Below are 24,839 nucleotides of genomic sequence, written 5' to 3'. Positions count from 1 at the left end.
ATTTTACTTAAGTATGCCTACGCTTAAAGTTTTCATATTCCAGCAATTAATGAACATATGTGAATAAAACTGTGTAAACTGAAAAAGCTGCTAAGGTTCTTCAGTTTTTATACACTCCAATCCCCCAAAAGACCTGTAAAATGTTTAACTGTTTACTTATTCTCAAGAAAAGCTCCCCACCCTTTTTTCTATCATTACTATTTCTGTGTAAGTACAAGCTAGGTAGGAAAGCTGAAGTTAACTAGAAGCTGGTGCAATTCCATGGCAGAACACTTCTCTGTCATACACAAGGCCTTGGGTTCAATCCCTAGCATTGTACAAACAAAAACAAACCCCTGTAAACAAATGCTTTTGTTCATAAGCAACACTTCTGGTCCCCACACAGACCACCTCTACCCTCAAAGCAATGAGGCTCGCTATGTTTGCTCATTAGGTCACTTGTCTCTCGTTTACTGTCTTCTGTGAACATCTGACATTATAACCTATAGGTTATAATGTATACATGATGTATACATCATGCCAATCAGTTACAGAAACAAATTCAAAGTTAAAGAAAATGTACTAGAAAATTGCTTGAAATCATAGTCTCAAGTAAATTAGCTCAATTAATAACTGAAAAAGAAAATCAATAAAGATGACATCATAGTGGAAAGAGACATTTTCAGGCCAACCAGATGGCTCAGCAGGTAAAAACCACTCACCACCAAACCTGACAAGCAGATTCAATCCAGGGAACTTGTGGTACAAGAAGAGAATGGACTCTTCAGAATATATACACACACACACACACACAAATACATAAATATAATTTAAAAAATTTTGACAACAAACGATTACAGAAAGTTCTTGGGGAAACTGAAGAAATCTCACACATTCTCTAATAATGACCATCATAATTATATTGCTAAAGTGAAAAGTGATAGCATTTGCCTTATATGCTGACTTAGAATCCAAAGCAGAAGATGCAACCTCATTGTGAAAATGGTACACAATAAGACACAATTTAAAATACTACCTTCTATTTATTCACTACATGAAATATAAGAGATTAAAGATCTGAAAAGAAGAAAAATCACATTCCACATTGTAGTTAAAAGCAAAAACTTCCTGTTGTATATACTAATTACTAGTGCATTAGTAAGACAGATCTCAGAAGGAGACTATTTGCAAACATAGAAGACTTTGAGAAACTTGGAAGAGACAATGAAAGCCAGACTGATGAACTGCAATAACCTATCTACCCTCCTTCTGTGGGCAGTCTATGAAGCTTTTACTAACGTGCCCAACAATTAACTGACTCACCAGAACACTAGATTTCACAGACCATTCTAACTTTCAATTGAGCTTCTGACAGAAAGCAACTTTTGTGATAAATGAACCTCCAGAGAAGATTCTAATAAAACTTACCATTGTGTATTGCATTCAGCAACTCTGAGAAAGCTTTTAAGTAAGGAAAAAAGGACGTCAGGTTAAGATCATTCTCAAACACACAAAAGAAATACATAGGCATAGACTCAATCAGTTTAACAAAATCTCAGTATTTTTTTTTGGCTGAATTATTAAAACTGAAAGCTTTATTCATTTTTCCATAGCATAACTCCCTAAATAGTATATTCCATTTACTATCATATTGCCTAGTAAACCGAGATAATATGTTAGGTGTACTGTCACAAGGGTGACACTTTCTTTAGTATAATATATTTTTGAGAATTCCTTTAAAAAAGACATCTACATAGTATCTCCATTCATTTACATTGTATTTTGCCAAACATGAGGATTACAGGATGTAATAGTCAGCCTTAAAGCACAATCAACAAATTATAAAACAAAATTTCATTACATCTTCTAACCCTACCAAATGTTTATTTTCACTTTTTAATCTTCAGTATAAGTTTCAACACATACAGAAACATAAAGCTACCTAATGCTAATATACAAATACTGAAAACATATTAACATTAAGGCTAATGGCACCCAAATACTGAAAATAACATGTCACCAAGGGCAGAGGTCACACTTCCGCAACATAAGAACTATAGTAAAAGACCAATAATAATTAAAGTTTGCAATATTTGACTATAATACAGATCCTGAACACAAGACAAAGTACACAAAGGCATCTTCTTAAGAGAAAAAAAAAATCTACACAATAAAAACCTAACGCATTTTGGAAAATGAAATTTAGACCTTCAAAGATGGTATAATGTATTATAAAAGGCACCAAATTAAAAGTCAGAAAGCCCAGATTACTAACCCAGTTGGACAACTTACTAGTTGTTGGACAAGCTCCATCATGCCGATACTGCATGGAAATTTCTGTGGATAAGGGGGAAAGGGGAATTAGCAAAGAAACTGCTAGTGACTTAAGGACAGAAAAAGAAACAGGCCAGAAAAAGGGGGGAAAATCATGACAAAGTCCATTTGAGAAGACAAAACAGACCTGCAAGAACAAAAATTATAAGCTAGTATTTGGTATATTAGGGGTAGGAAAATTAAACCTAATTCTCACAAATATCAACGGGCTAGTCCAAGAATACACATGTAATATGTACAAAGAGTAAGAAAAAGACATAAGGCTTACATATCAATGTTCATAACAAGTATCTAAGAAGGAATGGCTTTGTTATGCCAGCTTGACATAAACGCCTGTCTGTGGAGTTGTCTTAAATAATGTGGGAAGACCCAGCTCACTTTGAATAGCACAATTTCCTAGACAAGGAGTCCTGAAATGTGTGTGAGGTGGAGAAACCAATGAAACACAAGCACCAAGTATTCATTCAATTCTCTCTGCTCTGACTGGTGATCAAAAGTTCCATCTTAACTTCCCCACAGAGCCAAATCTGTAACATGGAACTGTAAGCTGAAATAAGCGCCTCTGCTTTTTGTCAGGCATGATATAAAGAACTATTTAGCAAGAAATCTTTAATCACTGATCACTGGGAATCTTTTATTTTGGTAGAAACTAAAAGTGAGGGGTGGACCTCACTCCTGAGTGTCTGCTCATTTCAAGAACTTGACTCTATGACTTTATTACCCAAAATGTCTTCCCACAATCTGCTTTTTAGCATTTATCACCACTACAGAATTCCAGCACTGAAACAATTCCAAATCTGTTTTACAAATGCTATGTCAGTATTATAGTAATAATTTGATTTCAGGCTTCTGATTTTAAAGCCAGGGAGCTATACATTTAGAAAAGAACACAACATGCTCTAGCAAACAATGCTAAACTATCAACCTTTAGGTGTGGATGCACCATGCCATGCATATGTGAGGAGGTAGGACAATTTTGTGGAGTTCTCTTCACCCACCTTTACTTGAGTGCCAGGATCAAACACAGGTTACCAGGCATGCATGACAAGTGTCTTTACCTGCTAAGTGATCTCGCCTGTCTTCTTTTTCTTTTTAATTCATGTGTGTGTATGATGTGTATAAGCATGTTTGTGTGTGCTTGGGCACAGGCACACATGTGAAGGTCAGGGAATAACCTTCCTTCATGTTTTCAGGGTCTCCAATTTTCCACTACTGTGTATTCAACAGGCTATCTGGCCTGAGAATTTCTGGGAATTCCTAGTTTTCCTCTCACCCTGCCAAAGGTGGACTGGAATTAGAGATGCATGCGTCTTTACTTGGCATTATAGGTATCTGAACTCTGTTCCTTATGGTTGCCAAGTAAATACTTGATCCACTGAGCAGATCTTCTATACAGCATGATAAATACAAGTCCATATGTGGTGAAGATACAGAAGAAAAGTACAAGTTTTGAATGTTCTAAGTACTAATATTCAATGTTTCAAAAGATCAGGTACCAGAGTTGGAGAGATGGCTCAGTGGTTAAGAACACTTACTGTTCTTACAGAGAGCATCTGAATTCAGTTTCCAAACACTAACATGGCAGCTCACAACTGTGTGTAACTGCAGTTCCAGGGCACCTAATGCTCTCTGTGGGCACAAGTATGCATGTGGTATACACATATACACATACATACATACATACACACACACACACACACACACACACAAACATACAGACAAAACACTGACACATGTAAAATGAAAAAGCTGGGGGGTGGGGAACACAGCTACCTAAGTGCTCATAACCTAAAAGTTAATTTACAGAAAATAATGAATCAGAATCTTAGCATTCAGATGGACGTGGTAGTACATCCCAGCATTCAAGCAGCTGAGACAGGAGGATCTCAAATTCCAAGAGAGTCTTGACTAAGACAAATAAAATAACAATACTAACAACAACAACAATTCTTCTGCCTGGATTGAACCAGAGTACCTGCAGTGTTCTTCAGAAACTCAAACATAAGGCAGTACTGTTACTATAGTCTGAATGAGGCAATTCTTTTCTCTAATCCAGAATGTCCTATTTCTTCACCCTGGCCCTCGCCCTTGCCCTCAATAAGCCCACCCAGCCCCAATCTATCCAACCATTGTTACCTCCAACTGGTACACAAACACAGGCTTCTTCTTTCTATTAGGGTTTATCCCTTAAATATGTATTTACTTCCTTTTCTACAAATATTGTTGGGACTACTTTTTCTTCTTACTCCGAAGTACAACTTCATCTCTCTCTAGTCTTTTCCAACTTGATACAAAATTTTACAATGAAATGATTTGTATTACAGCCTAACTGTAAGCACTTTAAGGGCATATACATTTACACAGGATACTATCCCCCCCCCCCAATAAAATAAACTCAGTGCTTACTACTGTGTTAACTCCCCATTTAAAAGGCAATGTTTCATGTTAGGTTAAAAGCGCTGTGCTGGGCAGTGAAGATATAGTGACAGGACATGGCAAACAGCCCCTAACCTTACTGAGCTAGTGTTGACAGTTGATCATGTCTAACCAGTGCTTCCACAGATCACATTCACCATTAGTAATTATCAACCTGTCATTTAAAACAAACAAAAACAACTTTTGACACTGAGTCTCAACTGTATAGCCTTTAACTGACCTGGAACTTCCTGTGCAGACAAGGCTGGCCTTGAACACAGAGGTCCTCCACCTGCCTCCACCTCCCTAGTCCTGGAATTTAGGTCATGTGCCACCATACCTGGATTCTTCTTACTTCATTACTTGTTGGAGGGGCAGAGGGATGACCATTTTTTGTTTTTGTTTTTTTCTTTTGGGGGGGGGGGGGGTGAGACAGGGTTTCTCTTTGTAGCCCTGGCTGTCCTGGAACTCCCTCTGTAGACCAGGCTGGCCTCAAACTCAGAGATTCACCTGCCTCTGCCCCAAGTGCTGGGATTAAAGGTATTCATCACTACCAAACAGCGATGACTTTTACAGTTAATAAATGATTTCTGAATTTAAAACTTAGCTCAGAGAAAAAATTAATTTTTATATCAGGATGGTATTATTATTGAAAGTTATATTATTTGTTTAAATCTGCTCATGCAATCCACTGCTTAAGAATGACTGACATTATATTATCTGCAGAATTTTATAACAAAATTGTTCTCAAATCAGGAATTCAGTTTCAGCACTTAAAGCTATGATATCTGTATGTGTTGATTTCTTGTCCTAGATAATAAGCAATCATATTTAATGCGTCTCAAGTGCCTAACACAATGAGAGATACACACACCAAGCACTCAGCAGCAGTTGTCAATTCCTAACAGTACTGTTAGAAAGGTGTAATCCTAAACGCATACAGCAGTTAGCCAAGCTTCATCAGTAAGAAAGCACTCTGATCGAGTTACAAAACTTTTATTAGAAATGCATAATAAAATGGCCAGGCGGTGGTGGTGCACACCTTTAGTCCCAGCACTTGGGAGGAAGGGGTAGGTAGATCCCTGTGAGTTCCAGGACAGGCTCCAAAGCTACATAGAGAAACCCTGTCTCAAAAACCAAAGAAATGTGTAACATTAATTAACTCAGCATTAAGTAAAATAATTTTATTTTATAATTTAAGTTATTTTAATACATATTTAGTTGTTTTAACACAACTTAAGATTTATTTGCATTATTAAAATTTATTTATTTATTTGAAATTATACTATCTTCTAATGGGAATTCCTTCTAGATAAATACATTTATATAATAGTGAGGAAGAAGAAATATAAATTAAGCTTTTTACTGCAACTAATGTACCACAAATTCTGCTCAATGAAAGGAACTCTACTTTTCATGACTAAAATCTCCCTAAATCTGTAACAGATTAAAAAAAAAAATAATTTGAGAGCAGTAAATTAGTTATTTTTTAATTCCATTAATCTAAAGACATTAATCTAATGTTTCAAAGAACCATTCAAATGTAACTTTGAAATTCAAACATTTTCCGGCTATGTTTCAAAATTACAGGACTCAGTGGAGACCATCACAAAAACAAATTTAAGGTTTATGTTCTCAGTAAGATACTCATTTAATTATTGTAAGTTTTGCTAAAAATAGTATGAACCAAATTTTTATGAGTAAATTTATTTAAATTTGTTTTTTGTAGCAAAAGGTTAAGGCTGACTGTTAGGTCCTTATGGTCTCAAGGGAAAGATAAATAAAAATATTTATTCAAATGTGCAATATATTTAAATCTTTTTAATGAACTTTGTTCCCACTGTAATTTATTTTTTCCCACTTCCTGAAACAATGGTTCTGAACCAGAGGCAATTTTGGCCTCCTGGGACATTTAACAATGTCTGGAGACATTTTCATTATGAATGAAGTGCTACTAACAACTACTGAGAAGGGGCTAGGGATTCCAGTCAACATCCTAGAAAAGAGTGAACACAAACAATATCCCACCCAACATGTCAGTAACACCAAGACTGAGTCCACAACCTCCCAAGAGTGTGAGCAAAGTAACAATTCTACGAATTCCACTAAATTGGGGGCTGTTTGCAAACCACAACAGGTACCAAAGTGGATCTATTAGAAACAAACAACTCCAGGCTGGAGGGGACAACGTTACCCTCAAAACCTCAGTTTTACCAGCTCTGGAACAGGGACATCAATAGCCCTTTACAAAACTACTGCTAACTGAGATCTAAATAACAATGCACTTAGTGAGACCCACAGATAACACAGTTAATGTTTTCATATAGGACTATGTACATATGCTTCTTTGTTGGAACAGTCAGTGCTTTTTCTGCTTACTGAAGTTAATACATAAACCATTCAAAAATTCTTCTATTTTGTATTTATAAAATATACAATATGAAAACATAAAAAACTTTTTTCACCTAACTGTCTTTATTTTATACACCATTTCTTCCTTCTCTCATTATGAGCTAATAAAACTGACATTATCCATAATAGTATATCTTAGCTGAAATCTCATTTCAATCATCAAAAATCCAAAGCTAGCAGAGGGATGAAGTTTACAGTCAAGATTTATTGAAAGCCATTTATCTCATATTCAAGGGGGAAAAACAATAGACAAATGAAACTTGAAACTGTTAAGTGTAGTGGGTAGCCATTCCAGCTTTGATCTGGAAGTTCCAACCCCCATTGAGACTTTGGCAACTGTCACGATTTCACCAATACTTAAGGGTTGGTGCTGAAGAGATGGTTTGGTAGTTAAATAGCATTTGTTGTTTTTCCAGAGGACCTGGGTTCAATTCCCAACAACTATGCCCAACAGCTCATAATAGCCTGTTTAACCTCAACTCCAAGAGATACAGTGCCCTCATCTGTTCTGACTTCCATAGGTGCCCACACATGTGCCATCAAATAGATAAGACATAAATGAAAATAATAATAAATCTTTAAAAAAAAGAAAAAACCTGAGGCAGGATATAGTGGTGCACACCGTTAGTCCCAGCACAGATAGGGCAGAGGCAAGCAGATATCTGTGAGTTTCAACATTCTGAGTACTAAGACAGTCAGAGCTACATAGTTAGACCCTGCAAGAGACCCAGGTATAGTTTCAGCACCTACACAGCAACTTGCAATCATCTTTAATTCCACTTCCAGGGGATCCTACGCATACTTTTGGGCTCAGAGAGCACCAGGCACTAACATGTACCCAGACACACAAACACTCATAACAGAAATCATTAAAATGAATAAAGCATGCACTTCCAGTACTTTTTAAAGACTTAAAATTATTTGTAACACAAATTACAGGTTACACAGAAGTATACCAGTGACATGAGTACTACAAATAAATTCATTTGTACTGTCATAAAAATGATGACAGAAGAGGCATGGTGGCGCACGCACACTTGTACTCTCAGCACCAAGAAGACACAGACAACTGACTCATGGCCAATTTCAGGCTTGTCTGTGCTAGACAGTCACTTCTAGACAAGACTGGGACAGTATTTCAAAGTTAAAAATAAGAGCAAACCCTGGGACCACTTTCAAATCTATGCAATCAACTCTAATTCCAGATAAAAATAATGGCAAAAATCACTAAATGCATTTAAAACAAATTTTAAAACAATTCAGATATCATTTGACATGAAAAGCAACTGACAAATTCTAACTTTAAGTTATTTATCACTAATTTTAAAAAAGTCCCAAACAGAGTAATTCACATTATTTGTGTGCAATTACAGAGAAAGTGAAAATTAAAAATGAAGTTTAGCAAAAGAGCTCAAAATAAGAAGACACTAAAAGCTAGTAGAGAAGTGTTCACATCTTAGGTGTGAACTCTGGTTTAGTGTTAAACATAATATGCAGGGGGAGCAAAAACACAACTGGGAAATAAATATAGATGACTAATAAGCTGTTTAATTTTCATTCAACTAAATAACACATGAAATTAATGACAAACATTTCAGCACCAAATACTTTTCCCAGGATTGTAAGATACTTTCCCTTTTCTCATTAGGAAATGAAGAAACTAGTGAGATGGCTCAGGAGGTTAAAAAAAAGTTTGCCACCAAGACAGTTGACCTGAGACCCACACCGTGGAAGGGAGGGAGGGAGGGAGGGAGGGAGGGGAGAATCAACTGCTGCAAGCTATGCTCTGACCTCCATCCCCATGCTGTGGTCATGCCATCGCCTCCTGAAAAAACTGGCCAGCCATGCTAACAGACAACTGCCATTCTAGCACTTGGAAGGCTGATCCATGATCAAAAGTCTGAGGCCAGCCTTTACAGAGTGATCCAGGACAGTTTAGGCTATTTAAACAGCCCCAGCCTTCAAAAAAATAAAATAAATTTAAAAAAAATAAAAAATTAAGAAATGCCATTTTAATTAAATGTAGCCTGGCAATTCAAAGTATACCATAGCAACTGTTCATAACTTTTTGACTAGGGAAAGAAAGGGTAGTGGGGGATGGAGGGAGAACAAGGCACAAATCCCTACCTGAACCCACTGGAGAGGAGCCAACACTAAGACTCTGCAAACTTCCATTCCTGAGCAGTGTAGGAGATTTCTGAAGACTAGAGCTTGTTACACTTCCTGCAGCTGATGCTACAGATGATGTTGGTGAAGCTGAAGAAACTGAGAGGTGAGAAACATTCTCTTGATTTTTGTTTCCTTTGGGTCGGCCAGGCCCATGTTTACTTTGTTTATTTCCTTTTCGTTTCTTTTCCTTTACAGCTTCTTCTTCTATACCAGAGGTCTGAGCCCGCTTATATCCTGCTGTAGGGAGGCTGGAACTTCCCACATCTCCAGGTGAACCTTCAAAGCTTTTAGGCTGTGAAATGACAGTTGAGGTCACAGGGTGACCAACTAAAGAACTAAAACTATTTACTCCCCCTTCCTGGCTTCCCGACTCTCCTTTATGTACATCTTTGGTTGATGATGACTGCTGGGAGTGAGTATAACTGTCACTGCGCAGATCTGAGTCTGTAAAGCTTAAGAAGTCCTGGGGGGACTGCACTGAACTTCCAGAAGACGATTTTACACTGCCTGGAGTTCCTGAGAAACTGCCTGCAGCAAAACACAAACAAAAAAACCAAAGTGGAGGAGGAAGAAAACTTGGACACAAAATTCCTCTAAGCATCAGGCAAAATACGATTATCAAAAAGTAAATTATAAAAAATAGGTCATCACTATGTAACTAAGCATGATACAATAAAGGTTACTATTGAAATCAATTTTATCTCTAAATTATCTTTCAAACACTTGTCAAGGTAGTAAGTATCACACACTCACTCTTGAATTGTACTGTATTACTAAGACACAAGCTATGCCTTATTTAACATAACTTTTTTTTTTGGTTTTTAGTTTTTCATGACAGGGTTTCTCTGTGAAACAGTCCTGGCTGTCCTGGAACTCACTCTGCAGACCAAGCTGACCTCAAACTCAAGAGTTCCACCTGCCTCTACCTCCTAAGTACTGGGATTAAAGGCATGCGCCACAACAGCCCATTAGGAACGGTCTTTTGTTCATAATGAATACTGTCTTACTGATTTTAAAAAAGAAATTATCATGTGGAGAGATTGCTCAGTGGTTAAGAGCACTTGTTCCTCTTGCACAGTACCCAAGTTTGGCTCCCAGCACCCATATGGTGGCTTACAACCACCTCTAACTCCAGTTTCAAGGGATCTTACGCCCCCCTGACTTCTTTAGGCACACACACGGTACACAGACACACACAGACAAAACATTCATACACATAAAGTAAGTCAATCAAAAATAGTGAAAAATCATGCAAGAATAGGTAGTTCTTCTATGCCTCTTTTCCAACTGCTTATTCTCTCCTCACTCTAGTCAAAAACCACTTAGCAGCCCCTGTCATGATGCAGTGTAAGAACCTCAAAAGCCCTTGTTCGCCTGGTAAGGAAAGTGCCCTAGGAGGAAAGTTTCCATCATCCCTATTCCCAAAACTCTTTCCTTGTTTGCCAAATGACATAGGCAACTACAAAGACTCAGCTCTGACCTCAACTGTTTCATAATGAAACTAAAGTATAGGGTTGCACAGCACAGAGAATACCCTGGTCTCAACACCCCCCCCCCCCCAAATATTTTAAAAAAAAAAAAATCAAATACTTTTAACTATTTGGTATATTTAAATTTTCTAAAATTCACAGGGTACAGTTAATTTAAAAAGCAAAACAAAACAAAAACCAAGGCCATCTTAAGTACCTTATCTTCCTATTTCAACCTTTTATTGATTACCTCAGTTACATAATTGTAACGTATTTTCTATCTTCAATATTACAAAGTTCCAAAAGTATAGGAGCTACCTCTTCAAAATGGATTAGCACTTCATACAAATAAAAACTTAAGAATAAAGCAGGCCTGGTGACCCACACCTATAATTCCTGCACTTGGAAGACTGAAGTAGGAAGATCAGAACCACATAGGTTATTAAAGGCCAGGCTGGGCTACATCTCAAAAACTCAGACTTAAATAAAAGAATTTTAACAAGATTAATTGACTTCTACTAATACAACATTCATTCAAATTGTGAATGAAGTTACATTTAAGGTTAATTAAGGTTTGGCTAATTTTCAAACTGGTATAAAAGTAACAGTGTAGGGCTGGAGAGATGGCTCAATGGTTAAGAAGACTGACTGCTCTTCCAGAGGACTGGGGTTCAACTCCCAGCACCCACATGGCAGCTCACAACTGTAACTCCAGTTCCAGGGGACCGACACCCATGGCAAAACACTAATGCACATAAAATAAAGATGAATAATTAAAAATTTTTAAAAAAAGTAACAGTGTAATTTTTATTTAAATAAAAGTGACTTTGGCATTTTGTTTTATCTATGCTTAATGAACTTTTTGTTCAAAAAGGATCATATGCATGTACATATACTATATATCTGTAGCTCCAAATTATTACTAGTATGAAATATATTAATATGTTTTTAATGAAAAGTCAAAAGGTTAGCAATCTACTATTTGCATATTACTGCAAGATTTTGGATTGAAGAGGATCCAATGCTTCAACAAAGGTAAGCAGCAGTCTTCACTCACTTCTGGGGACAACAGAAACAAGTCAACAGCTACTTAACTATTGTGTTTTTCAATGTATCTGTGTTCACATTTAAAATTACATAGAAAGCAATCATTTAAGTGTACACATTTTAAAATTTAGCAGTGTTCCTATTTTCCATAAACTGGGTTGTCATAAAACTACACATGCCCAGTTAATACTGAATTTCAGTCTAACACCAAACAGTATTTGGGAAACACACTAAAATACTACTTGCTGTTTATGTGAAATTCAAACATTCAGGGAATCCTGTTAATATAGCAGCCTGAGCATAGAACATAAGCTGTTGAGTAAAAGTCTACTTTTAACTTCAAGCTTTGTAATAAATGCACTGCTTATAATATCACTAAGACCTACTTGGCTTCCATAAAACTTGCTTAGTTCTCATTTATCTACTAAAACATAAAATGTTATTAGGAAAAGTAAACAAAAACAGATTATAGAAAGAGACTTCTTCTCTTTGAAATCAAACTACATCTGTTTTTCTCCCCAATCTTAATCACTATTCTACAGGCATTTAAACATTAACATTACTGTTTTAAAAACATAAATGATTAGATATAAGAGAGCAAAAGTTCTAGAAACATTTTAAAATAAAACACTACTTTTAGAAGTAATCCCACACTACCAACTCATTACATAATATCTAGAATAATCCTTAGTTTTAAGTTTAAAAAAATGAATTCTTTTACAAAACATTAACAGTCATTGACTACTATCAAATTAAGTATTTTAACTAAAATATAATACCTTGTGGAAAGGGGCTAGATGCTGACACAGTTGTTCCTGGATTTCTTCCACCACCAGGCTTCCTTCCCCTTTGACCTGAGCTGTGAGCTGAAGATTTCTTCCCTTTTCCCTCTGACGCTCTAGCCTCTGAAACATCTTTTCCACTAGAGGTATGTGCAGAGACTTCCTGGAAATTTGCATTTGTAAATCTTGCTGCAGTGTCTTCCAAACGCTTCAATGATCCAGATATAGAGTTGTTGCTAGTGCTTGTATAAGTCTAACATTTTGATTTAAAAAAAAAAAAAGAAAGAAAGAAAGCAAAAGGAAAAAAGAACTAATTATATTTGGCTAAAAAAAAAAAACAGTATGAATAAGCACTTAACTCATGCAAACATTTCCACTCTAAAAAAGTCAGGCAGTCTACCAAAGAAAATCATACAAAACCAATTAGCATAAAATCTACTTGATCTTTCTCGCTGCTGTTTTGCCATCTTCAGATCAACCCCAGGGCCGTTCTTTCACCTGTTAGGCTTCCAGCACTGGCTTCCTATATACCCCACCCTATCACTACTTTAACAAAGCATCTATAATTGATAAGATGACTGACTGAAGGTCAGACTACAGTAAATAGCAATTCATCTTAATACACTCTAAAAAAATACACAAAAATATCAAAGGTCTTCATTTCTCAAGCATTATTTTCACCAAGAACAAAGTATTGCTTAGACATAAAATTACAAGCTTTAGTGTTCAAAACAACAGTCAACAATTAAAGAGAACAAAAGTACATCATCAATCCAATAGAGGACTACACTCATTAGACTACGAGGCTCTCTCCTAGGATGTAGCAAGAATACTTCAAGAGCTCAAGGAAAGCTCTTATTCAAAGAAACAGCTCCAGTCTTTGAAACACAAATCATTTCTCTGCAATTGAAGGAAACTTATCCGATGTGCATATGACTAGAAAAAAATAAAGATTGCTTAGACAACTAGTTTCTGGGTTTGGTAATCAGTTTAAATACAATGTATGGCCAAATAATGGCAAATTGAGTGTGGATGTATATTATACCAGATGTACACTAATTAACATGATTCATGGCATCCCCCAGGAGCAAGAAACTTTTTATGCCACTATTACATTCTCAGGCGTTTAAATTCACTCACTACCTTGAACATAACTAGTAATAAGTTTTGAATAAATCTTTCTGATATACCGGCTATCAAATTTAATGTAAAAATGAAAATATTTGAAGATATACAAGTATTAATTTCTATGTAACACTTAGTATGAGAATAAACTTGAAATTGAAAAATAATGAAAATCAATTTAAAAGGACTAAAAGAAATGTTTTTAAAAAAATCAAATCTTTTGTGTGGACTAAAGGGTAAATTGTGTAACTCACCACTGGGCCACCACTGCATCCACGACAAGATTCTTCATCTTTTGTTACTGTTTTTGTTTTTATTTTTAGTTTGGTTCTTTGTTTCATCTTGGCTTTGGTTGCTCTTTTAAAATTGGTTTTGTTTAGGGGGGAGACTGCAAGGGCAGTGGGCATATTTAAGGGAACAGGGAAATAAGTAGGATCGGAACCCATGATGTGAAATCCACAAAGAATCAATAAAAAGAAAAAAGAAAAAAAAATTTCCCTGCTACACTTCTGCTAACACCCTCAAACCTTAACATCTCTCTGCCAATATAATATTTTCAACAATAAGTCCAGTATTATCTCATAAAAGCAAAACACTCAATGTTGTAACCAACTACAATCCACAAACTAGATCAAAGAAAGGCCTCAAAGTCTGGCAGGAAAAAACAAAAACAATAACAAAACCTTTTAATAAACTAATCACATTAAACTAATGAATCTTCATAGCTTACTTTAGAAACGTGACCCTCTTCCATGCTGGGCAGTCAATTTGGAAACTACCCCACCTCACTTTTCAATACTTAGTGACCCTGAGGTTCTTCACTCCTCACATAATCCTTGTATGACCCAGTGAAGCTTAAAAGTCATCTAGGAAAACAGTGGTACTCTTCACTCATGTGCCTGTTCAAGCATTACATAAAGGATGAAGAGAAACTGTACTCTACGTGGAAATGGACTACTCATTTCCACAGACAATTTAAAAACCGCTGGTCAATTTGCCCACTTACTTAACAGAATGTCCTTGTTTTTACTATAAAGTCTAAGCCTTTCCACAGAGCAGGGAGGGGGCAATTAGAGAGCAATGAGTAAACAAAATCCAGTGACAAAAATCACATTGAATAAGGTAACTGAATATTTTACTTTAAATTTTCTCTATACTTTCTAAGTTTTCAAAAGACATCAGACTTATGGGAAAAAATATTAGCTGATGACCTTACTTTTAAAATACTATACATAATGAACTGTCCCTACCTCAAAAGCTACACAGGTTTCATTCAAAGGGACCTTGACCTAACCCCCATATTTTAAGGGTATCTCAAAAGTGTGTGTTCAATCATGTGCTGCTGAGGCAATACCTCCCTCTGAGAAGGATCCCAGGATATAAAAATATCTGCTTTTCATGCCAAAGTGATAGAAAGCTGGCTAGTATATACGTGACTGGAGGCAACATAGTCTTTTTTGTTTTTAAGTGTATATGAGTGCTTTGCCTGCATGTATGTATGTGGTACACCAAGTGCAGGCTTGAGTTCAAAGAAAGGGTCAGATACCCCTGGAAATGGTTCTGAGCCATCATGTGAGTGGCTGAGAACTAACCCAGGGCCACCATGTGGGTGCTGAGAATTGAAGCCAGGTCCTCTACAAACACAACTTGTCCTCTTTTAATCACTGAACCCTGTCTCCAGCACCCCCAATCTTTTTTTAATTAACATATATTAATGTATTTTTTAAAGCTTCATTTTTATACTATTTATGTGGGTATTTTATCTATTTAACATGAACATGCAGTGCCTGCAGAGGTCAGTAGAGGGTGTCAGATCTTCTAGAACTAGAGTTACAGATGGCTATTAGCCACCGTATTTGGTACTAGGAACCAAACCTGTGTCCTCTGAAAGAGCTGCCAGTGCTCTTAACTATTGAGCCATCTCCCAGCCCCATAATACAATCTTTCTATCCTTTCCACTAGAAATAAAACTGGCTATTTGGTTGTAATGAAAATCCCTTAATTAATGCATACAAACATCGGGCTATTGTGATTTATAGGCAATTTAATGAGTAATTAATAATATGCATCCAGCTACAGTCACTAGGCTGCAATAAGATATAACACTAATATACCTACTAAGTTGCTGTAACTAGGTACAAAAACTATTTCCTACTTCAAACAAAAGTCTTAAATTTATAATGAAAGACTGTCTGTACTAGGGAATAAAAAATTACAGTTATGGCTTTATTTAAAACCTATATTTGTGTCGTACTGTTGTACAAGGCAAAGTAAGAACAACCAAGGGCTATTCCTTCAATCATGAGCAGGTGTAAAATATTGGACAAAAGTCTAACAAGAGTCACAGACTTTTCCCTAGATAAATTAGAGAACCCAGTATAGAAACTATCCTGATTCAAGACACAGGAATGGAGACTTGAGTTTGAACCTTGGAAGCCAGTGGAAAGATAAAGAACCTACTCCCAAAGTTTTCCTCTGACTTCAAGGCCAGACTGCTCTACATAGTGAGTTCCAGAACAGTCAGGGCTATGTAGAGAGCATGTCTCACAATCCTACCCCCCAAAAAAGTTGCTCTCTGACCTCTACAAACAGCATATAATGCATGCACGCACACAAGCACACACACACACACAAATTCTGAGAAAAGAAAATAGCAGAAAAGCTACAAAGTAGGAATGGACTCGTATATGTTATGTAACTATTTCTGGCAAAGTGCCGTTTTGTGCTATTGTTTTTATAAATATGGCCTTCACCAACCTGTCCATGTTTCTGGCCGGTACACCCTTGTGCCTATTTCTGTGCAGACTGTGCCTGCCTATGCCCATCTGTGTCCAGCCCAGGTCACCTGTCAAGAGTCTCACTTCCTGAAATTATGGGGTTTGTTTTTGGTTTTGTTTTTTTGTTGTTGTTATTTTGTTTTGTTTTTACTGGTCACCTAAATTGAATTTATTTATATTTTTCAGAAAACAGAATTCTTTAGTGCCCTCTGGTAAGTGTGCAGTCATACCAATAAACTGTTTTATAGTATTTTCGTACAATGTTAGGTAGTACATCTAATTGTCAGACAACTCCTGTTTCTATATTTCCTAAGACTTTTAAAGAAAATCAAAGAACTTTCATTTTTTTTTTTAATTAAGTGATTTTCTATTCGTTTTACATATCAACCACGGATTCCCCTGTCCTCCCTCCTCCCAGCCCCCAGTTTTCGGGCCCCCAAACCACCCCCCATTCCCACCTCCTCCAAGGCAAGGTCTCCCTTGGGGAGTCAGCAGAGCCTAGTACATTCAGCTGAGGCAGGTCTAGTCCCCTCCCTGCACCAAGGCTGAGCAAAGTGTCTCAGCATAGGCCCTAGGCTCCAAAAAGCTGGCCCATGCACTAAGGACACCATGGGAATAGGAAGAAACAGAGTGCTAGAGAAGTCCCCAGGAATCCAAAAAGATACCTCCACTATAGACTACTGGCAATGGTCGAGAGAGTGCCTGAGCTGACCTACTCTGGTGATCAGATGGCCAAACACCCTGTCATGATAGAACTCTCATCCAGTGACTGATGGAAGCAGATACAGAGACCCATGGCCAAGTCACAGGCAGAGAGCTCCAGGAATCCAATCAATGATGAGAGAAAGGAGGGATTATATGAGCAAGAGATATCAAGACCATGATTGGAAAAAGTACAGAGAAAACTAGCCAAACTAGTGGAAACACATGAACTGAAATTATGTTTTACCTGCATGGGGTTCCTCCCACTACCTCCAAACCCTCAGCTATTCAGAACTATCCCTCAACAATAACTAGATGAACAAACAAACAGTCAAAAAACCAAGTAAGGTTAAGGATATACACAAAACAATACAGAAGTATCAACAAATTAAAGGAAGTGACATAAAGATAGTAATTTAGAAACAAAAAAACTAAGTGATACAATTCTAATTAATATATGGGGTAGAGAAGAAATCAAACGAAAAAACAAGGTTTTCCTTAACAATTCATAAAAGAGCAAAGGTAGCATCCAAGTTAGAAGAAAAGTTAACAGAGGTAAGTTTCTTTCAGTCAGTGTCTAAGACAGCAGGAATCCTAGTTTGTACTCCAACAGAAGGAGCTTTAACGTCTTCACTCTGAATCAAATCACCAGAAAAGTGCAGTCACAAACAAGCTGTTCCCCAACATACTAGAGAAACATATAGGACAGAGAAACACAACTTACCTTAACACGAACTTATGCCAGATTAAACAACCTAAACCACAACTGTGGAACTGCTAGCAGGTCAGTGTAGACCAGGCCAACGGAGAAGCTCCGGAGGAGTACTCTCGCACTTGTGAACCTTACCTCTAGAAACTCTAGCAAGTGCTCACAGAGAATTTAGGAGAAAAGTCCCCGGTGCTTCACAAAAACATTGGAGAGTACATAGAATATCTGCTCTATTTTTGTGTGTTGCTTGTTCAATGTCATTGATTTCATGGGAGGAGGCGGTGTGCTGCAGTGCACATGCATGTGTAGAGGTAAATCTGTCAGAGCTAGTTTTTTCCTTCCACCATGGGGAGCCTGGGAATCAACTCAGGTTGTCAGGCTTGGCAGCAATCCCAGAACCAGTCCAAAGCATTCTGTTTTCAACAAGTCCTATCCTTAGGAAGAACTAGCTAACCTATAGCCTAATGTGCCGGAGTTTTACCAGTGCTGGGTACACCCCATTTTCCCCCTCAAGGGAGGTGGAAAGATGGTTAAAACTGAGAAACATTTGTGAAATTCAGTTAAGGGTCAGAGAAACACTTAAGGGCTAAGACTTAATACAAATACAGAAAATCTTCTCTACCCATAAGTCACACTAGTATATTACTGGAGGTTTATCTATTTACTTTGGTTCCTTTAACTGGGACACCATATTTACTGCAGCAAGTAAAGAATACTAAAAGATTTAAAAAAAAAATCCTTTAAGAAACCAAAAGAACATCAAAAATAGCATCAGATAAACAAGAATATCAAAATTATTGGACCAGTAGTTGAAAGTATCTGTATGTGTTTGATATATTTAATAAAAGGTATGGTAACCCATACCTGATTTCAGCATTCTGGAGACTGATGCAAGAGTATTAGTAACTGGATGGCCAAGCCTCCAGTCAGCACCAGGGTATGCAAAAAATCCACGAATTCCTCCAGGGCTAGACTTTTTCTCTCTAAGGGGAAAATAAGGAAATACACACTTTCTGATGGCTTTCTCCTTTACTTCATCTTGAAAAAGTTCCTCTCTGCAAATCTCTCACTCTCTCTCCTGCCTACCTACTCATCTTCTCTCATCTCCCTCTGCACATCTCTACACACTCACACACTCCCTCTGCTCCCCTTCTCTCTGCCATAGACAAACTCTAGACAATTATATGTTACATTTCAGGGTCTGACCCATTCTCATAACACATGATGAGTCAAACCGTTTCTCTCAGGCTAGGAAGGTTTTGCTGACCAGCCAGTGAGTACCCTACCGGTAGCTCTGAGTTGGTCAGGTTTCCCAGAAACAAAATGACACTGAAATTCAGGACTTAACAATAACAGTTAGTTGGCTGAACCCTGAGTCCTGTAACATAAATCGAGTCTGGGAGTATGTGCAAAAATCAATTACCGCAGAGGTTTATGTCCACTAAAGTAGCTTCAAGTCTGACCTTGATTCAACAAAAAAAGCACCTGGGAACTTGTTCTTGTGTATTTGTCTCCAGAGGCAGCCAGTCTGTTTTAAATTTGTTCTGAAGTCTAGCAAAATGCGTAAAAGACTGTCTTTGTGACTGAGAATACTGTTACTTTCCTGTGTCAGTTATGAAAAATATTCTAGTATTTCTAGTCATCAGAATTATACAGCTTAAACAAAAATCATCTTTCTGACCATCCACAGCTGTAAGTGTGCCCAGAAGATGGAATACTTTCTCGAGGAAAACACAAAAGCAGTGGGGAGACTATCCATAGCTGTTATTAGGGAAGAAATGTAGTGACACGAGAGAACTTAGACAGGAACAAGTGGTCAGTGACTGCACAGCCTTGTCAAGTGGGGCTCCCCATCAGAGTTATTTATTCATTGGTGGGTCGACTTGTTACATACTAGTTGTCACCTCCTATATACTCCCATGGCCCTAGGCACATGAGGATAGTGAACTGGAGTCCACCTAGAGCTGCACAGCAGACACTGTCTCAACAGTGCCTCCCTACACACAAACGAAAGAGGAGGGAGGGAGGGAGGGAGGGAGGGAGGAAAAAAGGAAGGAAGGAAGGAAGGAAGGAAGGAAGGAAGGAAGGAAGGAAGGAAGAAAAGGGGTCAGGGAGACAGAATACACAAAAATCACAAAAGGCTGTAAAGATAGATGAAAAAACAAAATCAACAAATAGAAAATAATAACAATTATGGTCCCTACTAACCCAAGTATATAAATTAAGTATCCTAAACATGATTTAATCACAGAAGGATTGTCAGAGTAGATCAAAATTCAAAAACCAGTTATGTGGGGCCTACAAGAAACCTACTTTCCATGGTTACTCTCAACTGTCAAATTGATGAGATCTAGAATCACCTGGTATATTCGAGGGAGGTTATCTTGGTCAGGTTAATTGGGGTAGGAAGGCTTCATAATTGCAGGCAGCTACACTCCTTAGTCTAGTATCCTGGACTCTAAAAATGGAAGTGCTCAGCACAGACATCCATTTCCCTCTGTGTTTACTGCAGGTGCCATGTGACAAGCTTCTGCCTCAGGCTCCTACAACTGCAGGATGTACAGTACCCTGAACTATGAACCAGAATACGCTATTTTTCTTGAGTTGCCTTTGTCAATATAGTTATCACAAAAGAAAAGTAACCAAAGCCTGGAGATGGTGGCCGACACTTTTAATCCCAGCACTCGGGAGGCAGAGGCAGGCGGATCTCTGTGAGTTGAAGGCCAGCCTGGTCTACAGAGTGAGTTCCAGGACAGCCAGGGCTGTTTCACAGAGAAACCCTGTTGAAAGGGGGGGAGGGGAAAAAGGAAAAAGGAAAGGAAAGGGGAAAGGAAAGGAAAGGAAAAAGGGGAAAGGGGAAAGGGGAAAGGGGAAAGGGGAAAGGGGGAAAGAAGGAAAGGAAAGGAAAGGAAAGGAAAGGAAAGGAAAGGAAAGGAAAGGAAAGGAAAGGAAAGGAAAGGAAAGGAAAGGAAAGGAAAGGAAAGGAAAAACGAAAAAAGAAAGGAAAAAAGTAACTACGACATCAAGTACAGACACACATGGATAAATAAGGAAATAGTAAGGAAACGGATAAATAAAGGTAAGCCAACACTAATCCCAAAAAAAGCAGTAGTTAATATTAAGAATGAAAAGGACAAACCAGGCAGTTGTGGCTCATACCTTTAATCCCAGCACTTGGGAGGCAAGAGGATCTCTTGGAGTTCAAGGCCAGCCTGGTCTACAGAGCAAATTCCAGGACAGCCAGGGCTACACAGTTAAGCCTTGTCTTGGATGGATGGATGGATAGATGGATGGACGGACGGACAGGCAGAAAAACAAGTCATATAACCTGTCACATTAATAAACTTAAGAAAAATCACCTACTACTTGAAAAAAAAATTCATTCACAATTTAAAAAAAAAAAAAAAAGCTCTTAAACTAGAAAGAGGAAAATTTCTCAATTTGATAGAGCTATGAGGATTCTGATAAACAACTGCAACCAGAATAGAAAGTCTCACAGAACAATGAAAAGGGGCAAGCAGTGGTGAGATCTGAATGGGCATTTCACCATCAAAACCAATTGGCAAATTCTGAGCAGAAAAAAGCAATGAACATAATTAGGCCTTTCTTACAATAAAAGTCATAGACCAGGACTTAAGTGCCTGACTAACCATGATCCAGGGATGGTACAACCTATCTCTAAACCCAGAACTCTGGAGGTGGAAGCAGAAGGATCAAAAGTTCAAGGTCATCCTCAGTACAAGGCCAGACTTGCCTAAATTGATACTCAAAAAATTAGATTAAAAAAAAAAAGGCAGGCTAGGGTAGAAGACACAATTTAGTGGTAGAGTACTGCTTAGCATTTTTAAGATCCAGAGGTTCAACCCCCAATACAATTTTATATAACTATATATATATATAATGCAAACCAAAACCACGATGAAATACCACTATATGGTCACTAGAATAGTTAAAATTAGTAATACTAGCCATACAGCAACCATATTGCAGAGAATATAGAAGAATTACAAATTCTCGTACATTGCTGATGAAAATGTTAAAATGGTACAAACACTTTGTAAATACTTTGGCAGTGCTAAAAATATTAATATATACACTTACCATAGTAAGTCACCAAACAACTACACACTAAACAACCCAACCTTCCTTCCACTCCTTGGAATTCATAAAGAGATATGAAAGCATGTATCTATGTAAGACTTGTAATATGCTCACAGCAGCTTTACTTGTAATAGCCCACAACCAGACACTGAGATAGATATTACCAACTATTGAATCAGTAAGCAGGCTGCTATATCCACACAACAGGGAAGCAGACAACTACAGGAATGATTCAACTGTTGACACACATCACATGGTTCAAATTTTATGCTGAATGAACTAACCGAAGGGGGGGGGTGTCATGCTGTATGTTTCTCCTTTTAAACTTCCTAAAGGATTCAAGCTAATTTAAAATTTCAAAAAGCAGATTGGAGGCCAGGCAATGGTGGTGCACACCTTTATTCTCAGCACTTGGGAGGCAGAGGCAGGCAGATCTCTCTGAGTTGGAGACAGCCTGGTAAACAAAGTGAGTTGGGACAGCCAGGAACTGGCTGTTTCTCTATTTCACAGAGAAACCCTGTCTCGAAACAGAAAGACAAAGAGAAAAACAAAAACAAAAACAAAAGCAGACTGGCAGTTACCTGAGCAGGGGTGGGAAGACACAGAAGTATAAAAGACATTACAAAGAAATTTTGCCTAAAACTGTGGTGGTAGTTTTATTAATACATGCACATGAAAATTTATCAAAAATGCCACTTTTTCCGTGTGGCTGCACACACCTTTAACCCTAGCACTCAGGAAGCAGAGGCAGGTGGCATTCTGTGCAATTCCAGCCAAGGCAGGCTAATAACTGACTGAGACCTGCTTCCTACTTAGCTTCATCTTTTTTATTTTGATACTGTTTTACTTTAAATGTGTATAATTTATTATATAATGATTATAACTAAACAGAGTAACAAAATACCCAACGTAGCTGATATACTGAACTTTATGATAAGATTAGCATTTATATTTCCTCCAAGTTAAGATTAGTTTAAAAAGTAGCCTGGTGTTGGTAGCACATGCCTTTAATCCCAGCACTAGGGGAAAGGCAGGCAGATCTCTGAGGTAGAGAGGCCAACTTGATCTACAGAACACTGAGGGATACACAGAAAAACCTGGTCTCAAAACAAACAAACAAATAAAAAAAAAAAGAAAGAAAAAGGAAAAACTTAATTTTCAAATATAACTGTCTCAGTGGATAGTACAGGGAAAGAACAAAAAGAAAATGGCTTTTATAAATTTATACTTTGACTTCATTGTAACAAAAGTTCATAAAATTTCTTACAATATTAATCGCTAAAATTTTAAAGTATAAAAATTACACATAGGAAAGAAATTCATTTTACAAAAATACTTTTGTTCTACATTCAAAAAGTCTTGACAGGTGGTGGTGGCACACACCTTTAATCCCAGCACTTGGGAGGCAGAAGCAGGAGGATCTCTGTGAGTTCGAGGCCAGCCTGATCTACAGAGTGAGTTCCAGAATAGCCAGGGCTCCACAGAGAAACCTAGTCTTGGGGGGGAGGGGAGGTGAAAAAAAAAGAGTCTTAGAGGGCTGGGGCTGGGGCTGTAGCTCAGTTAAAAACCACTCGCCTAGCATGAGTGAAGCCTAGTATTCTAACTTTACAATACAAAAATGAAAGGAAGACAGGAACAGGGAGGGAGGGCGATCTTCTTTATCCCCTCCTATAAACATTCCAAGAAGGAAATCTCACTAACTACAGAAAAACTTCTGGGGTGTGGAGACCCTCTGCAAGCTTATGAGCACATGCACAGACACACACACAATTTTAAGTTATGGGAAGGGGCTGCAAAACTAAAACCCTAAGTTATTTGCAATGATGGCAGAAAGAACGACTATGTCTTCTAATAATTATAAAAAGTAACGAATCTATTAAGATTACTTTTTTTTAAATTGTCAGGCGCAATTTGTCACCAGTTTAAAAACAGAAATAAATTGATGATTACAAGCATCTAGGAACTTTTTAGAAAAACACTGACACAGAAACTAAGTCTCCAGAGACCAAGAGTCAAGGCTTTTCTCCTTTCACCTTCCTTGGCAACGTCTTGTTCCACCATGAAAAGAAGACAATCTGGTTCAGAATGTACAAAAAGACTGTAAATTAATTAAAAGCAGAAGACACGGTAGAGGTAAAGTTAGAAAAATTTCAAATGTGATGTTACTAGCTCTGGGATGAAGAACCTGACCAGGGAGAGAGAGGCACTAGGAGAGAAGAGTAGGCTGTTGGGCGGAGGGGCTGACATAGAAATGGGACCCTCAATTCTACAACCAAAAGGAACTAAATTCTTTGAAGAACTTGAATGAGTTTAGAAGATTCTTTCCAGTAAGAACCCACACCTTGATTTTAGCCTTTACCTGTGATAAATAAACCAGTAGAATGTATCCAGACTATCTTGCAAACAGAACCAGGGACATGATAAATTTTTATTTTATTTTAAACTGCTGAACTATAGTAACAATCTCTGATACCAAAACCTACAAACATGAGGATTCTTAACTTATCTTTTAGAAAGTCACAAGGGTTCATGTTTGAATGCATTCAAAATGTGATCACCTCTTGCTATCTCAAGTTTTAATGCCACCTTCAGTGCTATTTTAATAACCTCTTCTCAGCCTCCCTAGATTCTATTCTTCCCACCACCACCCCTTCAGCAAAGCAACCAAAAGTCCTTATAAAACACTATGAGACAAGCTCTTTATGCTGGCTTATCTAGCTAGCCCTTTGTGATGAGGCGCTTCCACTGGCCTCATCTCCAACTACATACACCTCCTCACTTGCCACTATGTCCCAGCCACATGACCCCACTTCTGTTC

The 24,839-nt window shown here is 37.7% G+C and overlaps 1 protein-coding gene across 14 annotated transcripts in view; it reads right to left on the bottom strand.

Annotated features, from left to right (window-relative positions):
* Positions 1-24,839, bottom strand: part of Mllt10 (MLLT10 histone lysine methyltransferase DOT1L cofactor) — a 181,121-nt gene that overhangs the window by 50,734 nt on the left and 105,548 nt on the right. For 13 of the 14 annotated variants that reach the window (XM_052729359.1, XM_052729358.1, XM_052729361.1 and 10 more), the window contains 4 exons: positions 12,605-12,860; positions 9,268-9,837; positions 2,272-2,316; positions 1,408-1,440 (listed from right to left, as the gene is read on the bottom strand). In XM_052729359.1, the coding sequence (XP_052585319.1) occupies positions 1,408-1,440; positions 2,272-2,316; positions 9,268-9,837; positions 12,605-12,860 (904 nt within the window). The remainder of the gene's footprint in view (positions 1-1,407; positions 1,441-2,271; positions 2,317-9,267; positions 9,838-12,604; positions 12,861-24,839) is intronic. The other variant, XM_052729362.1, reaches the window with a different exon arrangement.

Source organism: Peromyscus californicus, unplaced genomic scaffold, assembly GCF_007827085.1.
Source record: "Peromyscus californicus insignis strain IS unplaced genomic scaffold, ASM782708v3 Scaffold_8__1_contigs__length_139910024, whole genome shotgun sequence".
In the NCBI taxonomy this organism is placed as follows: domain Eukaryota; kingdom Metazoa; phylum Chordata; class Mammalia; order Rodentia; family Cricetidae; genus Peromyscus; species Peromyscus californicus.
This window is presented reverse-complemented; position numbering and strand designations above follow the sequence as displayed.